At 44.9% G+C, this 26,727-nt stretch overlaps 1 protein-coding gene across 1 annotated transcript; it reads left to right on the top strand.

Moving 5' to 3' along the window:
- The first annotated feature begins 387 nt into the window (after positions 1-387).
- LOC103640742 (U3 small nucleolar RNA-associated protein 25) lies at positions 388-26,727 on the top strand. Its single transcript, XM_008664232.3, has 23 exons — positions 388-914; positions 999-1,088; positions 1,682-1,871; positions 2,461-2,602; positions 3,400-3,505; positions 14,333-14,433; positions 14,520-14,642; positions 15,283-15,363; positions 15,520-15,665; positions 16,551-16,623; positions 17,487-17,543; positions 18,261-18,299; positions 18,635-18,723; positions 24,066-24,130; positions 24,388-24,434; positions 24,526-24,585; positions 24,816-24,887; positions 25,239-25,268; positions 25,535-25,629; positions 25,722-25,827; positions 25,936-25,998; positions 26,087-26,158; positions 26,330-26,727. The coding sequence occupies exons 1-23, from the start codon at positions 872-874 to the stop codon at positions 26,402-26,404; spliced, it is 1,965 nt and encodes a 654-aa protein (XP_008662454.1). The 5' UTR covers positions 388-871; the 3' UTR covers positions 26,405-26,727.

Below are 26,727 nucleotides of genomic sequence, written 5' to 3'. Positions count from 1 at the left end.
ATTTGCAGTAAATTTGTCTGGTGCGGCAAAAGGTGGAACCATCGTACGAGAGTGTTACTTGCGTTCTGTGCGGTAATCTACAGAGTAGTGTTCGGTAAAAGCAAATAAAATTCCAAATGTGAGGGTACCTCTAGAATCAATTTCTAGTATTTTGTTTTCACGGTACATTACAAAACGGAAAGGACACTTTGCTACATATGCGATACACATTGAGCCTAATACGCCCACGGCTCACGGCCCAACCTGCCCGGCCTCCCATTCATGCTCCACTGCCATCCCTACGGGCAGGGGCGGATTCAGGCCCTGGAACACACGGGCTATGGCCCGGGTCTGGCCCATCTAACTGGAATAGGCTATGGGCCTTTTTTTTTCTAATTTTCCTGGCGCCCTCCATCCTCACTCTTCCTCAACCCGCCGCCAGTCCCAAATACGCAAACGGCAAATCAGCCGCCGCCCCCTCCCGACCTGCACAGGCTGCACGCAGCTCCCATCTCCGGCTCCGGTGACCGGCGCTCCCCCTCCTCGCCCAGGTCCAGAGCCGCCCCCTCTCGACCTGCAAGCTGCACGCAGCGGGGCCAGGGCCAGAGCCGCCACCCCCGGTGACCGGCGCCCCGCGCCCCCAGTCCCCCTCCCCCACGGCTGACGGCCCCACTGCCACCTGCCAGGCGCCCCAGCCGCCTCCTCTCCCGGCTCACTCACCGGTAACCGGCGTCCGGCCGGGACCTGGACGTGCCGCGTGCGGCCCAACGCCCCAAGCCCCCAACCCAGGAATCAGCGACCAGCCGACCACAGCAGCCAGCAGAGAAGGGAATACGAATAACCAAAGAAGCGAAGAACAGATAGAGAAACTGATAAAGAGAAAGGTAGATAGATGGGGAAGCGCAAGCCCATGCCTTCCGCCGCCGCTGCTCGAGGTACGAAGCCCTGCCCGAACTAATTCCGTCCGAGCTGTCCTAACATTCTTTACTCTCCTCATATTGCTGCTGCTACCGTCACAGGACCGAAGAACCGGCCAAAGAGGCCAAAGTCTGTGAAGCAGGGAGCTGAGTTACGGGAGCAGAATCTCCAACTGCCGGAACACGATTACGGTCTGATCTTCTTCTTCTTCTTGCGTTGGTTTCTTCAGGCCCAATGAATAGTGGAAAGTTCTTAATTGGCTGAGCAACTCCTTGTGGCCCTCATTAGATTATTTACTTTTACATCTCCGTTCTTCAATGGTCTGTATCTAGAGAGTAGTAAGAAACTTAGGGGTTGTTTGGTTTGAGTAATCACTTCATCCAAAATGTGGTGTTGCATCATGGGTCCATTCCTCAAATTTGGTGGGATGACCTCATTACTCATATTAGTACTAACTAAATAACTATAAGGAATGAGGTGATGATGGATCAACTCAATTCATTCAACAAACCAAACAAAAAAGTGAGGAGTGAGGAGACGATGGACTAGATCATTCCTCAAACCAAACAGCTTATTAAGTTGCCAGTTTGTGCCACCAGAGAATTTTATTGTGGCGTTACTCCACAGTCAACTCCGGACGGATTTGACCTCAAATGTTCTTTGCATAGTGATGTGCAATCGCACCATCGGTCTTCCTCCACTTTACCTCACTTTTTTTTTGCCTTCCTGCGACAAAATAGTGCTCATGCTTGTTCTTACTGAACTTAAGCATTGTGTGCGGCAGAAAATATAGATACTGAATCTGGAGCAGCAGAGACCGTTCACCGTGATAAAAAAGCAAATGGGATCTTTCAAGACACATCACAGAGTGATGAAGAAGAAATAGAAGACGAGTATGATGCTCCTAGTAATGACACGCCAGGTGATGCGACAAACAATGGAAATGGTTGTTTTGATGAAACAGAGATTTCATGGTTAGTGATGCATACATGATTTGTTCATTATCTGTCACCTTTATGGAGTATTATGGTTTGGTTCCATATTTGCATTTTCAGAATGTTAACTTGAGCTCTCCTGTTTACTTTATTTGTTTTTGTAGTACATAGTTTTGTATCGCTAATTTGTATTGCCTTCGATAAACAGATCACTCATTTTTTTAAAAGACTTCATCTACAACCATTTTTATGTTAGTAGTTACATTTTTAGACCGATCTGAGGAGGTTAGCCCTCGTAACTTTTATTATCGGGATGCAGTTGAACTGACATTTTTTCTTTGAAATTCCATCAGTTGGAATATATGAAACCCTAACCCTAATCCTGGGTTGGGCGTGTATTAAATAGAATAGTTAGATGGGCCAAAGCCCATTACAATAGGGGTAAACAGGGAAAAGGAGGAAAACCCTAACAAACCCTAACTGTAGTCTAACATCATCCATGATTATCAGTAAGCGGAAGTGACAAAAGATGCATATTTTATATATATATATATATATTGGCCATTTCCTGTTCTTGCGTGCATTGTCACTTCCTTTTCAACAACATCTCCATCTATTTGTTTTGCAGTTCATTTCATCGCCATGTAAGCCACGTCATAACAAATGAAGAAGTCAAGATGTTGATGAAGAAGAACTATAAATTTAAATGGGAAATGCCTGCTGTGGGCATTCCAAGGTCCAAATGGGTTGGAACAGGTGAAAAAGTGCAGGTAGTGTTTCATTTAGTCCTTATTTATGTATTTTGAAATTTATATGCTAATCATCTGAAATGCTGAAACTGAATACTGTTAGATGATAGAGTATTAGAGTGTACTCTCCAGTCTTGAGTTGTGCTATAATATGTTTAAGTTCCGATGGTATATTACCCTGGAATAATAACTATGTCTAATACTACCAAGAAAAATAACTATGCATAATGGCAGTGGCCATTAGTGGTGGTTGGGTCACTGTCGAACTGTATACCACTTTCATTGGGTCTTCGTGTTTGAAAGCTAAATTGAATCACACACATCGTACAAACTTGAATGTGAACTTGATCTTTTCAGCCCTGAAATCTGCCCACTGAATTTATGTGAATTTGCAGCTGTCCTTTCAAAAATTACTACTATTAGTTTAAATCAGTTATTACCTTAAACATGTTTTTGTTACCTACTATTTATTTTATAAGCAAGTGAGCGAATTACTATGAAAATAAATACAATTGTATTTTATGTACTTTACTCTCCTGAACTGTCCATCACTCATCTGTCACAAGAAATACTTGTTTCTGTGATTTCTTAACATTATTATGGTGCACATATTATGAAGTTCGTCAAATTTTGCTATGCACATACCCACTAAAATATTGTTCTTGTTCATTTTTGTTTGTCTGTGTCTTGTTGATTTGACTAAACTAAATGTCAATTGTCAAATTAGTCACTAGCTTTGTGATTTGGTTATCTTATCAATTGTGCATGACAGTTTTGCGATGATTAATCTGAAGAACCTTGGTGCTTTGTTCTTTTAGGAAGCATGTGATGATCATCTTCATGATGTCAAAGGAAAGTTGAGAGACCATTGGCAACATACACTGTCCGATCATTTAAATTCTCGAATGAGCTTTTACTCTCTTTGTAAGTTCTCTTCATTGTAATAAACCACATCTCTTCCTTTCTTTGTCTGCATTAATCACAGCTGCAAAGGTCATGGTTCTTTCTTGTTTTACACTTAAGACCTGTTTGGGAGTGCTCCATTCCTGTAGTCCGAAAATACAGAGTCGTAGGTTAAAAATGAAGTTTTAAGCTTTTGTTTCCAGTCTTAAGTTAGAACGGTTATAGCTTATTGAAACTCCAACCCTCAGTCTTCTTCCATGATCCATCTCCACCTTCATGGTTTGTGAAATAGGTGGAGCTGGAGGTCTCCTGAACAGGATTTATGGTTGCTGAGTTTAGGTGGCTCTAAAGCTGTTTGCTTTAACTATTTATGGATTATACATTACTCCCTCCATTTCAAATCGCAAGCCGTTCACTGCGGATCTAGACTTAATGAATATCTAGGTGTGTAGCAAAAACTATCTGTCCTGAAAAAGCTAGAATGACTTACAATTTGCAACGGAAGGAGTATTTAACGACACTATGACATTTATCTTGGTCTAGAGCAAATAAAGGTTTCAATTATCGGTTTTTGTGGTAGACAGCAATACTAGAATAATAGATGCGTGCTTAAGTTTTATTTATTTGTGAGAAACAGCATCTCTGTCTCTCTCTATTGTAGCTGGGAAGGTAATGGTTCTTTTCTTTCCTGATACTTGGGGCCTGTCTGGGAGAGCAGAGAAAGCCTACATCTTAGTCTAAATGAGAACAGTATGGTTCACTGGAACACACACCCTCAGTCTGCGTCTATGACACAGTGCCACAAATTATTGGAGCTGGAGCTCTCCCAAATAGGCCATTATGACAGCTCGCATTGGTGACTTTAAAGCACTTTACCGTCACTATTTCTGCATTTTATATAGTATTTAATAACAGTTTATCTTAGCTGGAGCAAACATAAGTTATATTTCTGTTGAGTAGGTCCGCCTAGCATAAAGGTTTTAGAGCAGATTATATATTATTAGATTTGCTTATGACAAAATATCAAGTGAGGTTTGCACAAACATAAAGTTGCAACGAAGTACGTTAGACTCATTCAGGTCATCTACTACAATATTGTGACTAGTTACCGAACAATTGATGGAGACACGGGTGACTTTTTAATTAGAATATGACTACATCAAGGATCAGGTTTGAGCTGTTACTTTTTTGCTTTTGTGATGGATAAGGTCACAAGGGACATACAAGCGGATATGCCTTGGTGTATGTTTTTTTGGATGATGTAGTGCTAGTTAATGAAAGCAAGATATGATTAAATAAAAATTTGGAGTTATAGCGGGAGGCTCTAGAATCCAAAGGTTTTAGACTCAATAGAACTAATATCGAATATATAGGATTTGACTTCAGCACTACTACACATGAGAAATGAGATGTTAGTTTGGAAGGTCAAATAGTGTCCAGGAAGGATGCCTCTCGATATTTAGGATCAATGCAGAGTCGGGGATATTGTTGAAGATGTTAGTCATAGAATGAAAACAGGTGGATGATGTGGCACCAACCACCAAGCATTTGTTGTTCTATATGACAAGAGGGTATCATAGAAGCTAGAAGTCAAGTTTTATAGGACGACGATTAGACCTACTATGTTTTATGGTGCCGAGTGTTGGCCTACAAAAGACATTTTAAACAATAACTGTTGCAGAAATACGTATGTTGCATTGGATTTGTGGTCATATAAAAAGGGATTAGGTCCAGAACGATGGTAGATGTGATAGGGTAGGGGTAGCATCAATTGAAAAAAACTTTTCCAACAACGGTTGAGCTGGTTTGGACATATTCAATGGAGACCTCCAGAGGCACCGATACATAGCGGGTTCCTAAGGCGTGATAGCATTGGGAAGGGAGACAAGGGAAGACCGAAGTTGACATGTAAAGGACGGTAAAAGAAGCAGTGTTATTAAAACTACGTTTAAACTTTAAAACTCTAATTAGAGGTTGAAACCACGTTTGGCATTTTGGCGTTATGAATTGTAGAACGCAATGTTTCATGCGTTTTGGACCATTAGCTATTTTTGGGCCCAGTCTGTTAGTTACTTTTGGGTCCAATCCGGCTCATGGGTGAAGTTTTGGTAAGCCAATAACCTCCCTATTTTGGTATTTAACTTCATGTTATTGTCTGAAATTATGATATATTGGTATTTTTCCTATGTTGTTTTAAACTACGTTTAAACAAAAGTTTAAACGTTTAAAAGTCAAAACTTCACCCATGAGGGTTTTGACGTTTTATCATTTTAATAACATTGAAAAGGAGACTTGAAACTTTGAAAGGATGGGATATATCCAAAGATTTAGCCTTGGAATATCCCCAAATATTTAGCCTTGAATAGGAGTGCATGGAAAACAATTATCCATGTGCCTGGACCTTGACTTGTGGTTTATGTTGACTTATGGTTTATGTTGGGTTTTAACTCTAGCCTACCCCAACTTGCTTGGGATTAAAATGCTTTGTTTTTTCTAGGGCCTAGCAATGCAAAGTAGATTTCTTTAACATGATGAATCAAAATTTTCTTTGACATGATTAATCTCTCTCAAACTAATCCACTGGACAATATTTGCCTATGTAGAAACTAGAAACATAGATATCACACAAAAGGTTTAAAAACAACTGGGACCATGAAGGATATCACCCAACCTTGGAGCCAATCATAAGCACGAATTTTACAGTAGATTTTTTTTTGTTTAGACCTCATTTCACACCAAATGGTTGGCAGTTGGCACAAGTCAAGTGGTATTAAGAATATCTCTAATGAACAGGTGATACGTTATCAGATTTTACAAAACCAGGAAGGAACTACTCCTCAGCCCTTGCCAAAATATCATGATTCCCACAATCAACCTAAGGCCAAATTTTATAGTATCTTTCTTTTTTTCTTTAGTCCTTGTCTCAGCAATTTTTGGCATGAAAATATTATGTTTGAGATAACAAGCATTATATGCTACTGTAGTCACCCAAAAATACCAATATGGAGCAAACAACCGGTACTATACTTGGGCCATATGGCGATTTTTTTTTCTCGAACATGAATGAGCTGCGTATCATTATATTAATGAAGCACATGGCAAATTTAATTCTGGTAATTTATTTGTTAGATGTAATCGAGTGTGGTCATAAATCTACATCAACCTTAGTGATGATTCAACACAACCGTTAACCAATCTGAGGCAAAGATACAAATTACCTCTTCGATATAATGCCTGTGCCCAGTTTTTCTAGAATCTAGCATGAATAAGCTGTTGCCTGGTGACTTCTTTTACCACCGGTACTTTTTTTTTAGATAATGGAAAAATCATCCGACCTTGGCCTCAAATGAGGTTACGGCCATTTATTACAAGGGACGGAAGCATATTGCCAAAACTCCTCCTATGACCACTTCAGAGAACCCCAACTAGCCAAATTAAAGAACTTCAGCTATCGAACCACAACTACTACATATTTAAACGCAACGCAGACCCCCATCCAAAATTGCTAAAGAACTGTAGTAGCACCCTCTCCACATTACGACATGAAGACTTTATTAACTCTTGGTCCTCCCTTCTAGGCTGAAGCTGAGACCAGAAGCGGCACCAATATGTTGCCCTGAAGGTTACCTGCACACATGATTTAGGAGATGAATTATTGAACACCACATCATTTCTACTTAACCAAATAGCCCAACAAATTGCCGATGCAACGGTTAATAGTAAGTTTCGAACTCTGGGAAGCCTCCCGCTCGCCCAAACCCCAAACAAATCATTAACATCCCGAGGAGGTCTCAACCCCGTGCTTATCTGAATCAACCGCCAAATGAATGACGCATACAAACAACTGAAAAATAGGTGCTTTATTGTCTCCGGTCTACTACAAAAGCAACATATCTTATTACCATTCCAATGCCTCCTAGCCAAGTTATCCTTTGTTAATGTTACCCCTCTTTTGAGGTACCACATAAAAATCTTAATTTTCAGAGGAATCCTAAGTTTCCAAAGGTCCTTATTATGCACCCCCAACCCATTGTTAAGAGATGCCAGATACAGAGACTTAACCGTAAACATCCCGTTGGCGGTCAAGTTCCATCTGAACAAGTCCCTGTTTGAATTCAAATCGGTATGCGCAACAAGTGAGACCAATTGAACCCATTGGTCCCTCAATTGTTGAGCCAAACCCCTCCGAAAGGATATATTTAAGGGCACCGTGGAGAACACACAGGCAACAGTAGAGTTCTTCCTCCTCGCTAGGTTATAAAGAGACGGAAAACGAAGTTTTAACGTTCCCGACCCGAGCCAATCATCCTCCCAGAAACGCACCTGGGACCCATCATGAATCACAAAGGTTCCTTTACTAATGAATGTGTCCTTAACTTTCATAAGACCACTCCAGAAGTGTGAATCAGTGGCCCTACGCTGCGCCTGGGATAAGGTTCGATTGGCCAGATATTTACGTCTCAATAATGATTGCCACATCCCTTCTTCATTGAGAAGTTTATACAACCATTTGCTTAAGAGGCATTTATTTTGAACCTCTAAATTCAAAATGCCTAGCCCGCCAACCTCCTTAGGTTGACAAATTACATCCCATTTGGCCAGCCTATATTTTTTCTTATGACCCTCCCCTTGCCAGAAAAAACACGATCTGAAATAATCTATCTTCTCCAGCACACCTTTTGGTACCTCAAAGAAAGACATCATAAACATCGCTAGACTGGTCAACACAGAATTAATTAATACGAGCCGCCCTCCTACTGACATAAGTTTTCCTTTCCAGCTGCTGAGCTTTTTCTCGAATTTGGCCTCCACTGTTTTCCACTCACCAATTGTCAATCGACGGTGGTGCATAGGAATCCCAAGATATCTGAAGGGCAGCCCACCAGAACTGCAACCAAACAGCCGTGTGTACCTCCCTTCATCCTCTTTTGCCTTCCCATAACAGAATATCTCACTCTTGTGAAAGTTTATTTTAAGACCAGATAACTGCTCAAAGGCACATAATATGAGCTTCATATTCGTTGCCTTTTCCAGATCGTGATCCATAAACAAAATTGTATCATCGGCGTATTGCAGAATGGATAGCCCCCCATCTACCAAATGCGGCACCAAGCCCTTGATCTGGCCATTTTCCTTTGCTCTATTAATCAGGGTAGCAAGCATGTCCACTACCAAGTTAAAGAGAATAGGAGACAGCGGATCGCCCTGCCTCACCCCTCTATGGGTCTGGAAAAAAGGACCCATGTGATCATTAACTCTAACCGCAACATGGCCCCCCTTCATGAAAGACTCGATCCACCTACACCAGGTACTTGAAAAACCTTTCATACGAAGGGATTGTTGAACAAAGCTCCACTTCACCTTATCATAAGCTTTCTCGAAGTCGATTTTGAAAATGACCCCATCCCTTTTCTTCGTATGTAGCTCATGAATAGTCTCATGTAAGACCACCACCCCCTCCATGATATTTCTTCCTGGCAGGAACGCAGTCTGCAGGGGACTGATTACATTCTGCGCAACCTCCGTGATCCTCTTAGTCGCCACCTTTGTGAAGAATTTGAAACTGACATTTAGGAGACAAATTGGTCGGTATTGTTGAACCGAGATTGCCTCCCGAGTCTTAGGAAGCAAAATGATAGTCCCAAAGTTAAGACTATACAAAGGGAGATTTCCTGAGTGGAACTCACGAAACAAAGCCATAAGATCATCTTTAATAACATCCCAACAGATTTGATAAAATTCCGCCGGGAATCCATCAGGACCTGGAGCCTTGTTATGTTCCATACTAAAAACCACCGCTTTTACTTCATCTTCAGAAAATGGCTGGGTGAGCTTCTCGTTCTCAACTTGAGTAACTTGTATTATATCATCTCTAAGATCCTCATCCAGACTAAAAGACGTGTTTTCTGGGGGGCCAAAGAGATTTTTATAATAACCAGTTATATGACTCTTTAATTCTTTCTCGTCGTATAACATACGAGCTCCATCCGTCATCTGGAAGATGCGATTCTTCCTGAATTTTCCATTGGCTATCATCTGAAAATATTTAGTATTACTATCCCCCTCCAGGAGCTCCTTGACCTTCGCTCTTTGATACCACTTTATTTCCTCCTCCCGGAGTAGCTGAGCAAGCCTGTTCTGTAAGTAGTTGCGCAGATCCAACTCCGAAGTACTCAACAGAACTACTTCAGCTCTCTTATCTAAATCATCAAGCTTAGCTATGATCTCCTTTTTTTCCTTTTTCAACAACCCCGAAGTGTGCATTGCCCAACCCCTTAAGTGTTGGCGCACCTTCCTAATCCTGGCTTGCCATTTCTCCAAAGGAGTAGAACCACTTGTCTCATTTACCCAAATATCTTTTACCATATCCACAAAACCATCCCTCAGAAACCAGCCTAGTTCTAACTTGAACGGAGGAATTGTATGGGCGGTTACAACACCTGTGCTAAGAAGCAGAGGAGTATGATCGGATATATTTCTCGACAAGGCATGTACCGAAGCTCTAGGGTATTTTCCCTCCCATTCTGTAGCTACCAAAATCCGATCCAACTTCTCATAAGTCGGAATATCCCTAGTATTAGCCCAGGTGTACCTTCGCCCCGACATCTGCAATTCTCTTAGATCAAGACCATCAATTACCGCATTGAAAAGGAACGGCCAACGATGATCAAATCTATCATTATTTTTCTCAGATGGAGATCGTAAAATATTAAAGTCTCCCCCAATGAGAATAGGTAAAGTTTCTGTATTGCTCACACGGACTAGCTCAGAAAGGAATTCTTGTTTGAAGCAGTCCTGGGCAGGGCCATACACCGAGACAAGAGCCCATTTAAAACCATCTGCTTTATCAAGCAAATTAAACTTAATAAAGAAATCCCCTTCCGTGATGGCACCAACATCAAAGACATCAGCGTCAATTCCTAACAACATCCCCCCAGATCTACCATGAGGTTCTTTGCAATGCCAGATAAAATTTTTCCCAGCACACAAATTCCTTAGTAGATGATCTGGGAAGGATTTGCGGCCTGTTTCAGAGAGGGCAATAAAATTGAGACCATGTTCTTTGGTCAGATCCGAAATGTATCTAAGTTTTTTCAAATCCTTGAACCCATTGCTGTTCCAAAAGATTCCTTTCATTGGTAAACAATTAATTAATAATCAAGCCCGACCTTTTTTCTTAGAACACAACGAACCCTGACTAGATGGTTTTGTACAGACTGACTTAATCAGCCCATCAGTGCCATCCGTCTCTTCATGCATAATATCCCCACACAAATGATTTAAAATGAAATGATCAAACTCTTCGTCCTCTACTACTCCCTTTCCCATAAAATCAGATAAATCAGCCTCGTTCTTACCCACTAGCTGATCCTGAACTCTATTAATCTCTAATTTTTTCAACTGACCAATAGAGGAAGCAACTGAACTAGGATTAGAACCCGCTAAAATGCCAATATTTTTAAAAGAATCCAGAATATAATTATCGGGTAAACTAATAAAGGAAACATTGTTACCTTTAGTCGGCTGATCGTCCAGGTTGTATCCCGCTTTCAGCCGAATTGCTCGAACTAGCGAGTCTTCACTCACCGAATCAGAGCGGCGCGAGCTACGACGCAGTGCATGCACTTTTCCTGTCAACGCCTCCGGGATACTGCCCAACTTTTCAATACTAACAGCATTGACCGAGAGACAGGTACCCTGAGATTGATCCAGATCCAGCTGTGTAGGGCCAGCGCACACCGATTTCCCACTGGTCGTGTTGCTGTTCAGCATAGAATCCGACACCTTATTAACTGCCCCTGCTGAATCCTTTGATGTTCCCTTCAAGCTCGCCCCCTTATTCCCTCTTTCACCTATATTGTGATCCTTGTTTTGATCCTGAAATTCATCATCATCATTATCCCCGATATGATCCATATCCATCGGCAAAGGCTGGTCACCTTCAGCTGCTGACTCCACCCTGAATTTCAGTTCATATAAGTAGTCTCCAATTACCACATCAACTACTTGCGGAATCAAATTCGGGTCAAGCACGGCCACCTTCAGCCTTGCCCTGTCAAACTTCCGAGTAAACAACATATCCACCTCTTTTGAGATGCCTAGCATAGAACCAACCGCCCAGATTACCGAGTACTCTCTAAGTTCCTTAGGTAAACCAGTGAACTGCACCCAAGCCTTAGGCATCTCATATTTTATTTCCTCTCCAAACCCCTCTTCCTTGACAAGCATCTGTGCACCAAATTTTGTATGAACAGTTCCCCACTCGATCATACGGTGAAGTTCACCCCTGGAAGGGAAACACGTCGAGAACACATTGTTCCCCACACACTTCACACACCAGTCCCAATCAGCAGCCACCAACCTTTTAAGCTCATTCAAAATCTGCTCTTCATTCATGGAACCCTCCACAATAGACACTGTACCATTGCAGCCACCTTGCCTCTGCTTTACTGGAATGGGTTGGGGTATAAAGTAAAACCCCAATCCCTCCACCGCATACCCGCAAGGTATTGCAAAAGTTTTGCAGGCACGAACCACCGGACATTTCGAAGTTAAGTGAGTTTTGACATCACAAATTTCACAAAATAGCTCAATATTACAGTCACTCAACTGATGACCTTTATTTTTGCACCTGAAACAAAACGGCACTTTCTCTTTTGAACTTGAAATCACAGAAGAACCCACCTTGTCATCCAAGTGGGTTGGAGTAGACAATTCTTTGATGGTCTCCAACTTTGAACTGTGTTGGGACCCAATATTCGGACCTGCTGGATTCCCCCTCGAGTTCTGAATGTGCTGGCTCTTCCCCACAGACTGCTGCAGCAAGGAAACAATCTGTTCCATGGTACTATCTGGAACAGGCCAGACAACGCTACCGTTGCCAATTGATGTTGTAATTGCCTGTTGGAGCAAGTCCACAGCGTTTGATACTTGAGGAGTCACCGAAGAAGCCCCTGAACCTCCCAGACCCTGTCCAGCGACCATCACAGAGGAAGCCCCTCCATTTGAAAACCTGCTGTGAACACCTCCGCCCCTAGACTGGGTTGGCAAAGTACGACCACCATAGAACCGGCCTCCGGCAGAAGCACCTCTTCCACCACGCCACGCTCCAGCACGGCCCTGTCCACCTCCCCGACGTCCAAAAGGACGGCCTCCGCCACCATAACCAGGATGGAACACTGGTTGGGATCCACCGCGTCCAAAGTCAGTGTTCAGTCCCATACCAGCGACATATCCTCCCGTGCCCCCAAGCTGCTGCTGACCGGTGGAAAAACCTCCAGCGCCCTCGGACTGATGCTGGCCGCGACTGCCTCCACGCCCTCCAGTATCACCAACCGGCGCCATTGCGTTCCTTACAGCCTCGACGAAGGTGCCAGGAGCCACACCCCGGGAGGAAATGTGAACCGCCCTGGCAGCAGAAGAACTGGTGCCTGAGCGGGAGAACAAGGAAGCCAGCCCAGCAGTTGGCCTATAAGGAATCCTAGGACTGAGAATCATATGTTGGGCCCTCCCATTCCAACGGGGACAAGCACTAATTAAGCCAACATTCCTTGATTCCAGCACAGGATCCGCATGAGAATCCCAGAATATCGCCTGACTTGCATCCATACCAAAATCATTCAAATTCAAACCATCAGCTAACCGCTCCGCTGATACCGCTCCCATTGAAGACGTCTTCTTCAACCTTTGGCCGTGGCACCTTCCAGGGGAGCAGCGCCATTGCGCTTTTTCTAGTGCATGTCCAACTGTGAACTCCGGCGAACGTCGTGGCGACGGCAATTTGCCCTGCCATGGCTTCACCTTATTCCTAGAAGAAGTGCTCGGACTAGGAGAATGCAAGCATGTACTCAACGTCGGTCCTGGTCCCGACCTGCATACACCGCCGACTACCTCTCCTACCTGTTCGAGAGCTTCATTCCAAATAGATTTTGGTGGCGCGGAACTGCAGTCAATTAGCTTGCCGTCAACACAGGACAGAGACCCGTTCACGAAAACAGAGAGCCGACCACCCTCAGGTGTCCGTCCGCTATTTGCCGAACCGGCCAGATCACCAACCTCCTGATCCAGCTGAACCTGACAATCAGCAACCTCCGCCAGTGGGCGGACGACCACCGCATCGGTGGGCGCCAGCGTCTTTCGACGACGACCCTTCCGAGCGTACGTGGCCAAGCAACGTCGCTGCATAGCGCAGAGAACGAACGAACAACCACTGGCGGGAGACCGGCCTAGATGGCCGCCTCCCACCTCTGGTGTCCCACTCCGCCGAGACAGGGGGAAGAGCACTTACCGGGTTACGCCGCGCGCCTAGCCGGGACGTCCACGCGGCCTAGACCGCCTTGCCGTGGTCACCGCAGAGAAGAAACTCGAGCGCCAGGGTCCACCGCGGCCTGCGATGCTCTCTGATGAGCAGCGGGAAGTTGCGGCGTGCGAAGCGACCGGCCCAGCAGTTGAGCACGGCGTCGACGGCGTCCGCGTCGGCACGAGGCAGCGCGAGCAAGCGCGCGACGACCTCCACCACCGGTACTAAAGTGTTAATCTTACACTTGGCCATTTGTGTGGAACGAGATAGCACTAGCACTTGTAGTTATTCTAAATCCCAAAGAGTGAAGTCTATTCTTGGTGTATGCCTATCCAGTCCTTGGTCCAATCATATTGTGGAAAAGAAGGGTTACTGATACAATTTTAGCTCCAACAGTCAAATCTCAATCCTACTTTGTGATACAGTAACTAAACTAAACAGCCAAATTGGGTCTGTATCTTGTTAAATTTGCTCACAGCGTGATGCATGTTATGCTTTTATGTTTCTCCTAATTTTGATATAATTTTATTCTTAATATATTCCTGTAGGTAACAGTTATCGTGACATAATGCATTGCAATAAGAAGCCATTTTATCTGAAAAGTAACGGTCCTGATTCTAGTACCATGGACGCATATCTTATGCATGCTGTGAGCTTTACTATCTCTTTGTGGTCATATTATTCTTGAACCTCTTAATGCTTCTGACTAATCTGTAAAGCATACTACTTCTGCAGTTGAATCATGTGCATAGGACGCGAGATGTTGTAATTAGAAATGACGCAAAGCTTAGGAATGACACTGACAGAGATATTACGGATGATAAGACATACCTTGATCAGGGTTTTACACGCCCGAAGGTATATCACATCAATAATAATGAAATGTTGAGCACATGTTCTGTTGCCAAGGATACATTAACTGAGATTGCACTACCAGAAAATTGAAGTTCTTTTAGTGTGTTATCCTGCATTTGTTTTGCAATATTTTCTTTGTGATGTGTGTTGGCAAGAAGAAAAAGATATAATTATGCGAGGTGGATAGAGTTATAAGAACACAGTAAGCTGTCTCCACAAGTCCACAGTTGATCCTTGCACTTGCACATGTACTCCACTGTTAACCATTTCAAATTTTGATTACTTTTCTACAGTTGGGATATCTGAAAATTTATACATGTGGATTTGTCTTAAAGTTTCATAACAAACTGTATTTGCTATACTTTATAAATATATTACAACAAATATTAGTAGTCAAGGTTTTGTTTTGCGGACCATCAACCATGTCAATGTCGAAAATGTTGCTTATTTTTGACTGGATTGAGTATTTCAGTCCTATTTTCTCATGGAATTGTCATTAAGTAAACTTAGCTAGCATGCTATCGATTTGGTACTTTGGTGGGGTGGGGTCGTATATAGCATGTGTCATTTCCTGTACCATAAATCCACTTTTTAAGATGCATTCGTATTAATCCTGTTTTCTTTTATCTAAATATATTTTTAGGTTCTTTTTTTGTTGCCTCTCAAAAGTTTTGCACGGCGCATTGTGAAGAGATTGATCCAGCTTTCCCCATTGCCACAAAAGGTAAGTTTTCATTTTAAATTTTCAATTATCCCTATACATACATTTGATCCTGTTTTTTGCTGATACAATAGCTGATAGGGTTATGTGCAGATATAACCATATCAATTGCTCGCTTTGTATTTCTAGTGCTAAGTGATATATTTCTCTTTTCTCTAGGATAGTGCCATGGGACAATTTAAAAAGGAGTTTGGTGAATCAGATGACGAGGGGATACCTGAACATAGCACAAAACCTGCAGACTTTGACCTCCTTTTTGCCGGAGACATTGATGACCACTTTGTTTTTGGCGTAAAGTTAACAAAGTGAGTATTCTATGTAATTGTTTAATATTTACTCCATCCCATATTCCCATTTTGAGTTTCAATCAGCAGCCTTTTTCTTTGTCCTTTGTTGGAAACCCCCTCATGTCATAATCTTATTTTCATCATTACAATGTTCAGTAGTCATCCATTTGCATGGACATCACTGAATCTTTACCTTCTACATAACAGCCATATGTGATATGTCACATGCTTGTCTTTATCTTTTGCAACGGTTTGATAATTTGTCTTCTATTTTCAGAATTTGGCATTTAAATTCAATTGTCCTCATTTGTGAAACTCACTTTTCAAAATAATTTGATTCAAAAAATCTTTGCTAAGTAATGCATCAGGTGTTATGGCATTTTAAATTGATATTGGTTATGGAACAAAAGTTATTTCACATTCTTTGTAATTTAATGATGCCGTCTGTTCTAGTCTATAATAGTTGTGACGCCCTAAATTTAAAACTGTTAGCTTATGATACTCATTTGAGTGGAAGGTAGCATACTCTGTTTCTTCCTACACAGCTACACACATGATTTAAGGTCGAGCTTCGTAAACTTAGAGCAACAATTAATCTGCCATGTAGATAAGAGTTATTAAGAAAAAAAACATTGGATTCATATTTACATGTTTTTTTCTTATGAACGTGCTATTACCATTATCAACGATATATTACAAGAGAAAATAATGCTCAAAGTTTAGTTTGGAGGTTGCAACAGCCAAGTCACACCATGCCTTGCTTTTTGACTTATGTACTTTTTAAAACCAAAATATAGCTTTCAGAAACAGATAAGCTAGTCTTGAGGCTGTATGCTCTAATTTCTAGCACATTGATTACCAAGAACATCTAAATAGTTGATGTTTGAACTAATGTTTCTGCAGGAAATCTATTAAGCTGTACAGTAACTTCTATTCTTCTGATATAATAGTTGCATCTCCTTTAGCGCTGAAACGCGTAAGTATATTTTTTTTCAAAAACAAGTTTTCTTCATAACCTGCTGTACTCATGTTCTGCAGTTGTACATTACTCTTATTCTGGGTACACCTTGTATGCTATTGTCTTATTGATCTAGAATTTTATGTACTCCTGAAAAGTATATGGAAATTGCTAGAATACTTTTAGAATATGGATAAGACATCGGTGGTGGTTAGCCAGTAGTATTGTGGGGGAGATCCAGGTGGGAACAGCTGTATTCCAGCAAGAATCTGGTGTTTTTTTTGTGGTTTTGCAATCATGCTTAGTAGAATGCAGTGGAAAGTGTGCAGATAATGGCATAGTGCTGCTGGCAGAACTTGTTAGGCCATGTGATTTATTTGGATATGGGTACAGGTAAATGTAAATGGCACTACACTTCTAGCGTTATGTGGCTTTGAGAAGTAGCAACCACTGTAGGACAGGATCCTTGGGAAAATGCTGGTTGAGGAAAATGCATTGAGAAAGCCTTCATGGTGATTACTGATTAGATGTTGGATTGGACAATCTAAACTATGGCACCTGTCTGCTTGGATGAACTAAACAGTATTATCGAAAACAATAAATAACGTCATCAAGATTTAGGCATTTCATTCAAGCATGATTGAGATTTGTCTGATATACTGAACTTTGATGGGGGTATAAAACACCGAAACCAAGCCATTTCAGCATATCCCTGCTATGATTTTGTCAATCTTCATCTTTTTCCTTGCTATGATATTGTTAAACGTCAATTTCTTGCAACTCAGCATATAACTTTGCTTTCTAATCAATTACATCAAACTGAACTTTTGGAACATGTATATTGTTATGGAGTTCTATTGTTTATGCTTTTTTGTTATCAGAAAATTGATGGAGGAGGACATGACAAGAAGGATTTTGATTTCCTATCTTCAATTGAAGTTAGTTCCTTCGATCCTTATGATCTATTCACTACCTCATTAGGCTGTCTCCAGCAATGTCCTCTATATACATTCTCTATATCCGTCCTTTACAGTTTCTTCTAAAAGATTTCATCCTCTATATCTCCTTCCTCTCCAACAACGTTCTCTAAATCACGTCCTCTATACTCAAATATCTATATTAGAGACATTTTTTATTTTTATTTTTTGTACATACGTATTTGTCATAATCTCAAATGTATTGTACATATTTTAGTTTTGTTAAACCGGTTATTTAAAGTATTCAAATGGATAGAGGACTGTTTAGAGAAACTCTATATATAGAGAATCCAGCAGCGTTCTCTAAATTTAGAGGACCGTTTAGAGGACGCTGCTAGAGAGCGTAGAGGACCATTTGATCCTCTATATTTAGGGTACAGAACCCTTTAGGGTTCCTTGCTGGAGCTAGCCTTACTAAATACAAGTCTTTTTGTTAAACCATAAATAATATGTCGACAATCCGCATTCACATGAAAAAAATGTATGAATTATATCTTTCACCTAAAGTACTCCAGAATAGTGTATGTTGCAGGTTGCTTATGTATTAGTCTACCTGAACAAGAACTAATTCAAAATTTTGTATCTCAACATAGACTTGTACTTGAATGGAACGGAGTGCATTTTTCTTCTGTTTCTCCTTTTTCTTGTTTACTTATTTCTAAAATTGTTTGAATGCAGATAGTGGTTGTTGATCATGCGGATGTGATGTCTATGCAGGTAAACTTCAAGGTTTATGTTAGACTATGTGATTAGGCTGACCATGCCTGCCATATGTGCTGATCATGGCTGCCATATGTGCCTTGGTGTTTATGGTAGTTGATCATAGATTAGGCAAAGATCTCCATTGATTGGGTGCTTTAGATTACAAGGATCTCCATTGATTGGGTGCTTTCTATAAACCTTAGACGACCCTTGTTTATATATTTACAACACTGGTACCTCTACCATTAATCCAACATCTGATAGCTCATATTCTATCAGCTTATATATTTTTCTACTTATATTTGGTTTTATACCTTTTGGTACAAATGACAGTTTATGCATGGATGTAGAACTGGGACCATCTGGAGGCTGTGTTTGAACAACTTAATCAGTTGCCATCAAAAGAACATGGAACCAATGTGATGCGAATTAGGCCGTGGTAATTCTGTTTCCTTGATTATTTTTTATGTTCATGCTCTGATAACATCAACTTTCTGTGTTATGGACAGTCAATTTGTCAAGGACGCCAAATCCCCGACTGGCCGGACCCCGGCTACGTAACTCGTAGCCGCTGTCCGTCACGCCGGCGAGGTTATACCCCTCAGCCGTCGGTTTGTAGAGAAGAGAGGGAGATTAGGACTGAATTATTGCTTATCCCAAATGATGTCTCGTACATGCTTATATAGCCACAGAGGGGGCAGCTATAAGGAAATAACTAACAAGGAAACAACTAGTAAGGAAATAACTAACAAGGAAACAACTCACAAGGAAATAACTCACAAGGAAATAACTAACAAGGAAACGACTAATAAGGAAATAACTAACACAGGAAACAATTGATTAGGTGGCTAACTTTCCTTCTAGCCACTTGCCTTCCCTTCCTGTGTCCTGGCTGCGTGCTCTGTTCCCCTGCGCACATCACGCGCGCGCCTGGCGTATGTGCGCCCGCACATCACATCTCTCCCGCCGTCGAAGACCAGCTCGTCCTCGAGCTGGAAATCAGGGAAGCGAGCGCGAAAGTCGTCGTAGTCCTCCCAGCTTGCTGACGCAGCTGGCTCACCTTGCCACTGGACCAATAGCTGGCGAATCCCACGAGCCAGGCGCCCGGCTGTGACCCCTGCTGGCACGGGCACCACAGCGCCGTTGTGCGTGGGGGGTAATGCCGGGGGTGTTGCTGGTGGTGTGCCGACGAACTTCTTGAGCACTCCAACATGGAACACATCATGGAGGCGGGCCCCTGGCGGAAGCTCGAGCCGGACAGCCACGGCGTTGATGATCTCCAGGACGCGATACGGTCCAACGAACCGTGGCTTGAGCTTGCCGGTGGAGGTCCGTGGTAGTGATGCTGCCGGGCGTTGCCGGAGTCGTAGTAGTGCCCAGTCCCCAACTTGGTACTCCACCGGACGATGGTGTTGATCATAGACACGCTTTTGGACCGCTTGGGCCTGTTCGAGGCGGTAGCGGACGTCGGCAAGAAAAGCCGTGCGGTCCTCCATCTCCAGTGCAACAGCTGCCACACGCGTCTCACCAGGCTCATAAGAGCGGATGGAGGGCGGGTCGCGGCCATAGACCACGCGGAACGACGTCTCCCGGAGCGACGATTGGAAAGCCGTGTTGTAGGTGTATTCGGCCCACGGAAGCCAGCGAAGCCACTGCCGAGGACGATCGCCTGTGAAACAACGGAGGTACATGACGATTACCCTGTTGGCGGCCTCCGTCTGTCCATCCGTTTGCGGGTGAAAAGCCGACGACATGAAGAGCTTGGTGCCAGTGAGCCGCATGAGCTCGGTCCAGAATGTCGACGTGAACACCGGGTTGCGGTCCGAGACGATGGATTGCGGCACACCATGAAGGCGGACGATGTCGCTGAAGAATGCTTGGGCGACAGACTCGGCGGTGTAGGGGTGTGCTAACGGGATGAAGTGGCAGTACTTGCTGAAGCGGTCGACGACGGAGAGGATTACTGTCTTGCCCTGCACCCGGGGGAGTGCTTCAATGAAATCGATGCCGATGTCGGCCCACACGCTGGACGGAATGGGCAGTGGCTGGAGCAGCCCGGCCGGCCTCAGGTGGTCAGTCTTGTACCTCTGACATGTGGCGCACGCCTTCACAAAGTCCTGCACCACACGACGCATGTTGGGGAAATGAAAATCACGCCGCAGGCGGTGCAGCGTGCGATGAACGCCTTCATGGCCGTCGTCGTGGACCGCGACCAGGATTTCCTGAAGTAGTGGCGATGCTGGCGGGATGTAGAGGCGCCCCTCCAGGGCGACCATGCCGTCGGTGATGGACCACGGCGCCGTGCGGGTCCCCGCCCGGAGCTCATCGTGGACGGCTACCAGCGCCGGGTCGGTAGCCTGGGCATGGCGGAGGCGCTCGATGAAGTCGAACCGGGGCGCTGAGATGGCCAGCAGCTCTCCTTCCTCGTTGTCGCGGCGGGATAGGGCGTCGGCGACAGTATTCGTGGCCCCGGAGCGGTACTCCACTGTGAAATCGAAGCCCAAGAGCTTGCCGACCCAGTGGTGCTGCGGAATCGTGGCGAGGCGCTGGTCGAGGAGGTATTTCAAGGTGTAGTGGTCCGTCTTGACGAGGAAGCGGCGCCCCCATAGGTATGGCCTCCAATGCCGAACCGCCTGGACCATGCCAATGAGCTCTCGCTCGTAGGCGGCCAGCGCGCGGTGGCGCGGCGCTACTGGCCGGCTGAAGTATGCCACCGGGTGTCCCTCCTGGACTAGGACCGCCCCAAAGCCGATGGTTGACGCGTCACATTCGACGACGAACAGCTTGGCGAAGTCGGGCATGGCGAGGACTGGTGCCGAAGTGACCGCCGCCTTGAGCGCGGAGAACGCCGTGGCCGCTGCATCATCCCAAGTGAAACCGTCCTTCTTGAGCAACGCCGTCAGGGGCGCGGCCACCGTGCCATGGTTATGTACGAACTTGCGGTAGTACCCCGCGAGGCCGAGGAAGCCACGGACGGCACGGGCGGATCGTGGCGTCGGCCAATCATGGATGGCTTGCACCTTGACGGGATCCATGGCGACGCCCGCCGCAGAGATAACGTGGCCGAGGTAGGCGACGGCGGAGACCCCGAAGGAACATTTGGTGCGCTTGACGAAGAGCTGGTGACGGCGCAGTTCTTCCAGGACAGCACGCAGGTGCCGGAGGTGATCTGCCCAAGTCCTGCTGTAGATCAAAATATCGTCAAAAAATACGAGGACGAAGCGACGGAGGAACGGCCTCAGGACGTCGTTCATGAGGGCTTGGAATGTGGCCGGCGCGTTGCAGAGTCCGAACGCCATGACCAGGAACTCATATAGGCCGTCATGCGTGCGGAACGCCGTCTTGTGGATGTCCTCGGGTCGCATGCGGACCTGGTGGTATCCCGACCGTAGGTCGAGCTTGGAGAAAAATTTGGCGCCGTTGAGCTCATCCAATAGCTCATCCACCACCGGGATCGGGAAGGCGTCCTTGACCGTCATGGCGTTCAGGGCCCGGTAGTCGACGCAGAAGCGCCAGGATACATCGGCCTTCTTGACAAGGAGGACCGGCGACGAAAACGGGGAGTCGCTGCGTCGGACGATCCCTTGTTCCATCATGGCTGCACACTGCCGCTCCAACTCATCTTTGTGGGCAGCTGGGTACCGATAGGGGCGCACGGCGACCGGCTGTGCATCGGGCTTCAACAGGATGCGGTGATCATGTGCGCGCTTGGGGGGCAGTCCCGTTGGAGTGGCGAAGACCCTTGCAAACGCTCCGAGGAGAGCATCCAAGAGCGATTCTTCAGCGGACAAGGCGCACACCGCCGGGCCCGACGTCGTGGATAGGCCCGCCCATGAGATGGTGCGGCCCCCTCGCTGGAAGGACATGCGCCTGTTGGCCAGGTCCCAGACAATGGGTCCCAACGCGCCGAGCCATTTGGTGCCGAGGACGATGTCGTACCCGGCCAAGGGCATGACGAACAGCTCCGCCGGGAACGCAGCACCAGCGATGATTAGTGGGGCTTTGCGGATGACGCCGGCGCAGGTGATCTTCTCACCATTAGCCACCATGGCCGTTAGGCGGGGACGTTGTTGGAGCGGAAGACCCGTTCGCCGAGCGGCTTCTTCGGAGATGAAATTGTGGGTGCTGCCGGAGTCGAGGAGGGCTACGAGCTGAGCGGCCCCTAGTGTGACCGCGAGCTGCGTGGTGTCCGTCATGGACACCCCAGCCACCGCCTGCAGCGAGAAGCAGGGGGCGTCCCTGTCCCCATCGTCGGTGACGGGTTCGGTGTCATCAATCTCCACCCCGTCCACGAAGAAAATCCGCTTGCAAAACCTGTTATGGCCACGAGAATACTTTTCGTCACAGTTAAAACAAAGGCCAAGGCGACGTCGTTCCGCCTGCTCCGCCGTAGAGAGGCGCCGCTGGTTGCCCTCGCGTCGTCCCTGGTCGTTACCCGCCGGCAGGTTTGGAAGAGCCAGCTGCTGGGGTGGCGCGGCCGGAGCGGTTCGAGGCGGCGGTGGCGGAAGTAGACCGCGCGCTCCCTGTCGTACCAGCGGTCGCTCGAGCTCCATGAGCTCCACTTGCCGCGCCAGGCTCATCGCAGCGGCGAGCGTGGTCGGATTATGGATGCGCACCGCATGACTGAGAGGCGGGAGGAGGCCTCCGGTGAAGAGTTGCACTCGTTGAGCTTCGTCCAGCCGACCGGCACGGGGCAGGAGCGTCTGGAAACGATTAGAGTACTCCTCCACAGATCCGGTGCGTCGGCATTCCGAAAGTTCGAACAACGGCGCGGAACGGAGTGGAGGTCCGAACCTCTCATTCAGGAAGTCTTTGAATCGACCCCATGACGGGGCACCATCATCTTCTTCAAGCTGGTTGTACCACAGCTGCGCGACGTCGTCCAGATGGTATGATGCCATCCGAACACGTTCCTCCCCCAAGGTGCGGTGATGCCGGAAGTATGACTCACATTTGTTGATGAACAGCATCGGATCGACGGAGCCGTCGAAGCGGGGGAAGTCCCACTTGCGGTGCTGGAGGTACGGATCGTGGTCGCGCTGCCCCTCGGGTCGCCGACCGTGGCCCCCGTTGTCCGAGGCCGACACAGACTTGTCCTTCATGGCCGCCATGTCGAACTGCAGCGTGTTGACGTCCGTGCGGAGTGCCCGCAACTCAGCGAGGACGTCGGCAATGGTGGGCTCGGCCATGGCTGTGGTGGAGGCTGGGAAAGGTGGTGGCGTTGGCGGCTGCTGGGCGTGGTTGGAGCGGGTGGGTGAGGATCGACGAGACCGTGATACCAGGTTGTCAAGGACGCCAAATCCCCGACTGGCCGGACCCCGGCTACGTAACTCGTAGCCGCTGTCCGTCACGCCGGCGAGGTTATACCCCTCAGCCGTCGGTTTGTAGAGAAGAGAGGGAGATTAGGACTGAATTATTGCTTATCCCAAATGATGTCTCGTACATGCTTATATAGCCACAGAGGGGGCAGCTATAAGGAAATAACTAACAAGGAAACAACTCACAAGGAAATAACTCACAAGGAAATAACTAACAAGGAAACGACTAATAAGGAAATAACTAACACAGGAAACAATTGATTAGGTGGCTAACTTTCCTTCTAGCCACTTGCCTTCCCTTCCTGTGTCCTGGCTGCGTGCTCTGTTCCCCTGCGCACATCACGCGCGCGCCTGGCGTATGTGCGCCCGCACATCACACAATTTTCATGGTTATTTATTATTAATTATCTGTGTATCCTCAAACTATGTCCATATTAATTAAGCTTGTGCATTGATGTTCAAGGTACTTGGATCAGCATGCACAGTACTATCGGCAGACAATACTGTTAAGCTCATACCTTACACCAGGTATGGATTCAGCTGGAAAGTGGTTGTAACCTGCCCCCTTCTCTCTTGTTTTCAGTAACGTAGAAACTGATGCTCAACGCGACGCGACTAGTTATTATGCACGGGAACCGCGAAACCTTGATTTGTTTTATTAGGTTGATAAATGATAAGATAATGATGCTATGCAGATTTCTTTTGCATCTATTACATAGTTGTCCATTTGTTTGTTCATACGCCTATGTGAATTTCAAAGCTCAACTGGTTTCCATGTTATGCAGAGATTAATGCTTTATTTAACGGATTATGCTTAAATTATGAAGGAAAGGTATGCCATGATTGAAATCACTGGGTTACCCCCTCTCCCAAAAAAGGGATTACATGTATTGTTGAGCTAATAGTTTTAGGACTTCTACTAGATTAAAATGGTGACCGAGTATGCAGGAGTTCTTCCCAAAATACAACTTGAAGTGCGGCAGGTGAACACTCTTATCCATCTTGATTCTGCTACGTTGTTGCATATATAGTGAATAAAACTTGAATTTTACTCGTAGATATATTTTTGTAAACAAAGTCTTTATGCCATGGATTCAGATTTCAGAATCCTCCTGAGTTAGACTAAAGTTCATGCATAATTTTATATCTTATCTTATTTACCAAAACAGCACTTGAATATTCTAATCGTTTTCAATGTGCAATTACTAAACAGGTGTATGAAAGATTTGATGCATCTTCTATTGCTGAAGCTGACGGTGCTCGTTTTGATTATTTCTGCAACAAGGTCTGTTCTTTTGTGGTTGTATAAGATATATATCTGCCAATGTAGTGGCCTTAGCTCAATAGTATTATTCTTATAATGAAGGAATACTAGTTAACAGAATAATCTAGCAACTTTGTACAATCCTTCAGAGTGTACTTAGGCTAGTTCAAATTCTACACGCACCCTAGCAGATCGATCTATCTTGACAGTCTAGTCAGTAAACTTATCTGATAACCAACTAACTGATCTTATCAACAACAACAATTCCAGAGTTTTTATTTCACCACTTTTTGTTGTCCATTCCATATCTAAATGTGTAATAATATATTGTTTAATGCATCTGACCTTTTTATATTTTATGATGTTTTACAGGTATATCCAAAGATCCAGGACTTGGATGAGGTATGCTCTATTCTGTTATGTTCGAACGTTCAGTTGTATTTGATACTTCTGAAATTCTGTAGGAACTTAGTTCCTAATGCTCGGCATCTCCTGTAAATATTGATAATGTTAAGGGGGGTGTCTGTATGGTATGGGTGTTGCACTTTACAACTCTTCTTCTTGATGAAACGATGCACGCGTATTTGAGAGAAAAAAATATTGACAATGTTCATGCTTCTACAATGACTATCTCCTGCAAGATTTGCTAACTGTCTAGTGCAACGCAGGGTGGGCTGCTGCTATTCGTCAGTTCGTATTTTGAATACATTCGAATAAGCAATTTCTTAAAATCCAAGGAAGCGTCCTTTTGTCGAATCGGAGAGTGAGTAGACATTCCTTGTCACTAGAGATTATTTTTATCAGTCCAGCCTTGAGACAAGCGGTATTCATCTCAATGCTCTCCTCCCAAATCAGGGCTACGTCTCAGCAGGATATATCCCGTGCAAGGCTCTGGTTTTTTGAGGGCAAGAAAAAGATCTTGCTTTACAGCGAAAGATCTCACTTCTACCACCGATACAAGGTGACATCGTCTGGAGCGTTACTTGTTATTACACTGTGCAGTTCATGTTGTTTCTGTGTTTGGTGTATCGTCTATGTTGTTGTTCATGGTTATTTTCTTGACGTGCAGATCAGGGGAACGAAGCATCTACTAGTCTATTCGTTGCCTGGGAGAAAAGAATTTTATCCGGAGGTACTGACTAAAAAAAACTGTGATTTTTTCACTGCTTCATCTCACGGTTTAAAGTTAACGCTCCTTGGGTTTGTATCTTCCTTTTCAGCTTGTAAATATGCTGGGCGAATCAGAAAACCGCAAGTGCAACGTCCTCTTCTCTCGTCTAGACCTTCTCAAGGTGAGTTCGCTGTTTCACTTAGCTTGGTTAAGCAAACTCTAGTGGTCTCTCGCCCAGCTACGAATTCCATGTTCAGCTGTTCAGTTTGCAGTGTGAAGAAATCTATCTTAATCTCTGTATGACATGATCTGGATCCAAGATGAGATTTCGTTTCTTGCTGCTAACTTGCAGTTGGAGCGGATCGTTGGGAAGTCTTCGGCGCGAAGGTTGATTTCCTCGGAGAAGGGCATGTTTGTCTTCTGCTGATGTAGCAGCCTAGCCCGTACTGTAGAGCAGGCGAATGGTTTTATACATTGATCCCTAGCAAATGTACCCACAGCAGGGGGTCACGTTGTTGTTTGCCTGTCAGGCAAGAATCTGGACCATGTTATGTAGGCAAAAAAAAAAAAAAATCTGAATCCCGTTTGTACGGCTAACATTATACTTTTATGCCCCTATTTGTTTCCATCAAACTTATAGATTATATAGTCACCTAATGACTTGCTTATTTGTTATCATAGTCTAGGTATGTAAATTATATATTCCATCTAATAATTTGTGTTATAATAATTTGTGTTGTTTGTTTGTTT

This window comes from Zea mays, chromosome 10, assembly GCF_902167145.1.
Source record: "Zea mays cultivar B73 chromosome 10, Zm-B73-REFERENCE-NAM-5.0, whole genome shotgun sequence".
In the NCBI taxonomy this organism is placed as follows: Eukaryota; Viridiplantae; Streptophyta; class Magnoliopsida; order Poales; family Poaceae; genus Zea; species Zea mays.
This window is presented reverse-complemented; position numbering and strand designations above follow the sequence as displayed.

Excerpts from the sequence above, each read along its gene's own strand:
- LOC103640742 (XM_008664232.3), top strand. The coding sequence starts at position 872 with ATGGGGAAGCGCAAGCCCATGCCTTCCGCCGCCGCTGCTCGAG. Across the intron at positions 15,364-15,519 it reads TTTCCCCATTGCCACAAAAG|GATAGTGCCATGGGACAATT; the intron begins GTAAGTTTTCAT and ends TCTTTTCTCTAG. Across the intron at positions 24,435-24,525 it reads GCTTAAATTATGAAGGAAAG|ATTAAAATGGTGACCGAGTA; the intron begins GTATGCCATGAT and ends GACTTCTACTAG.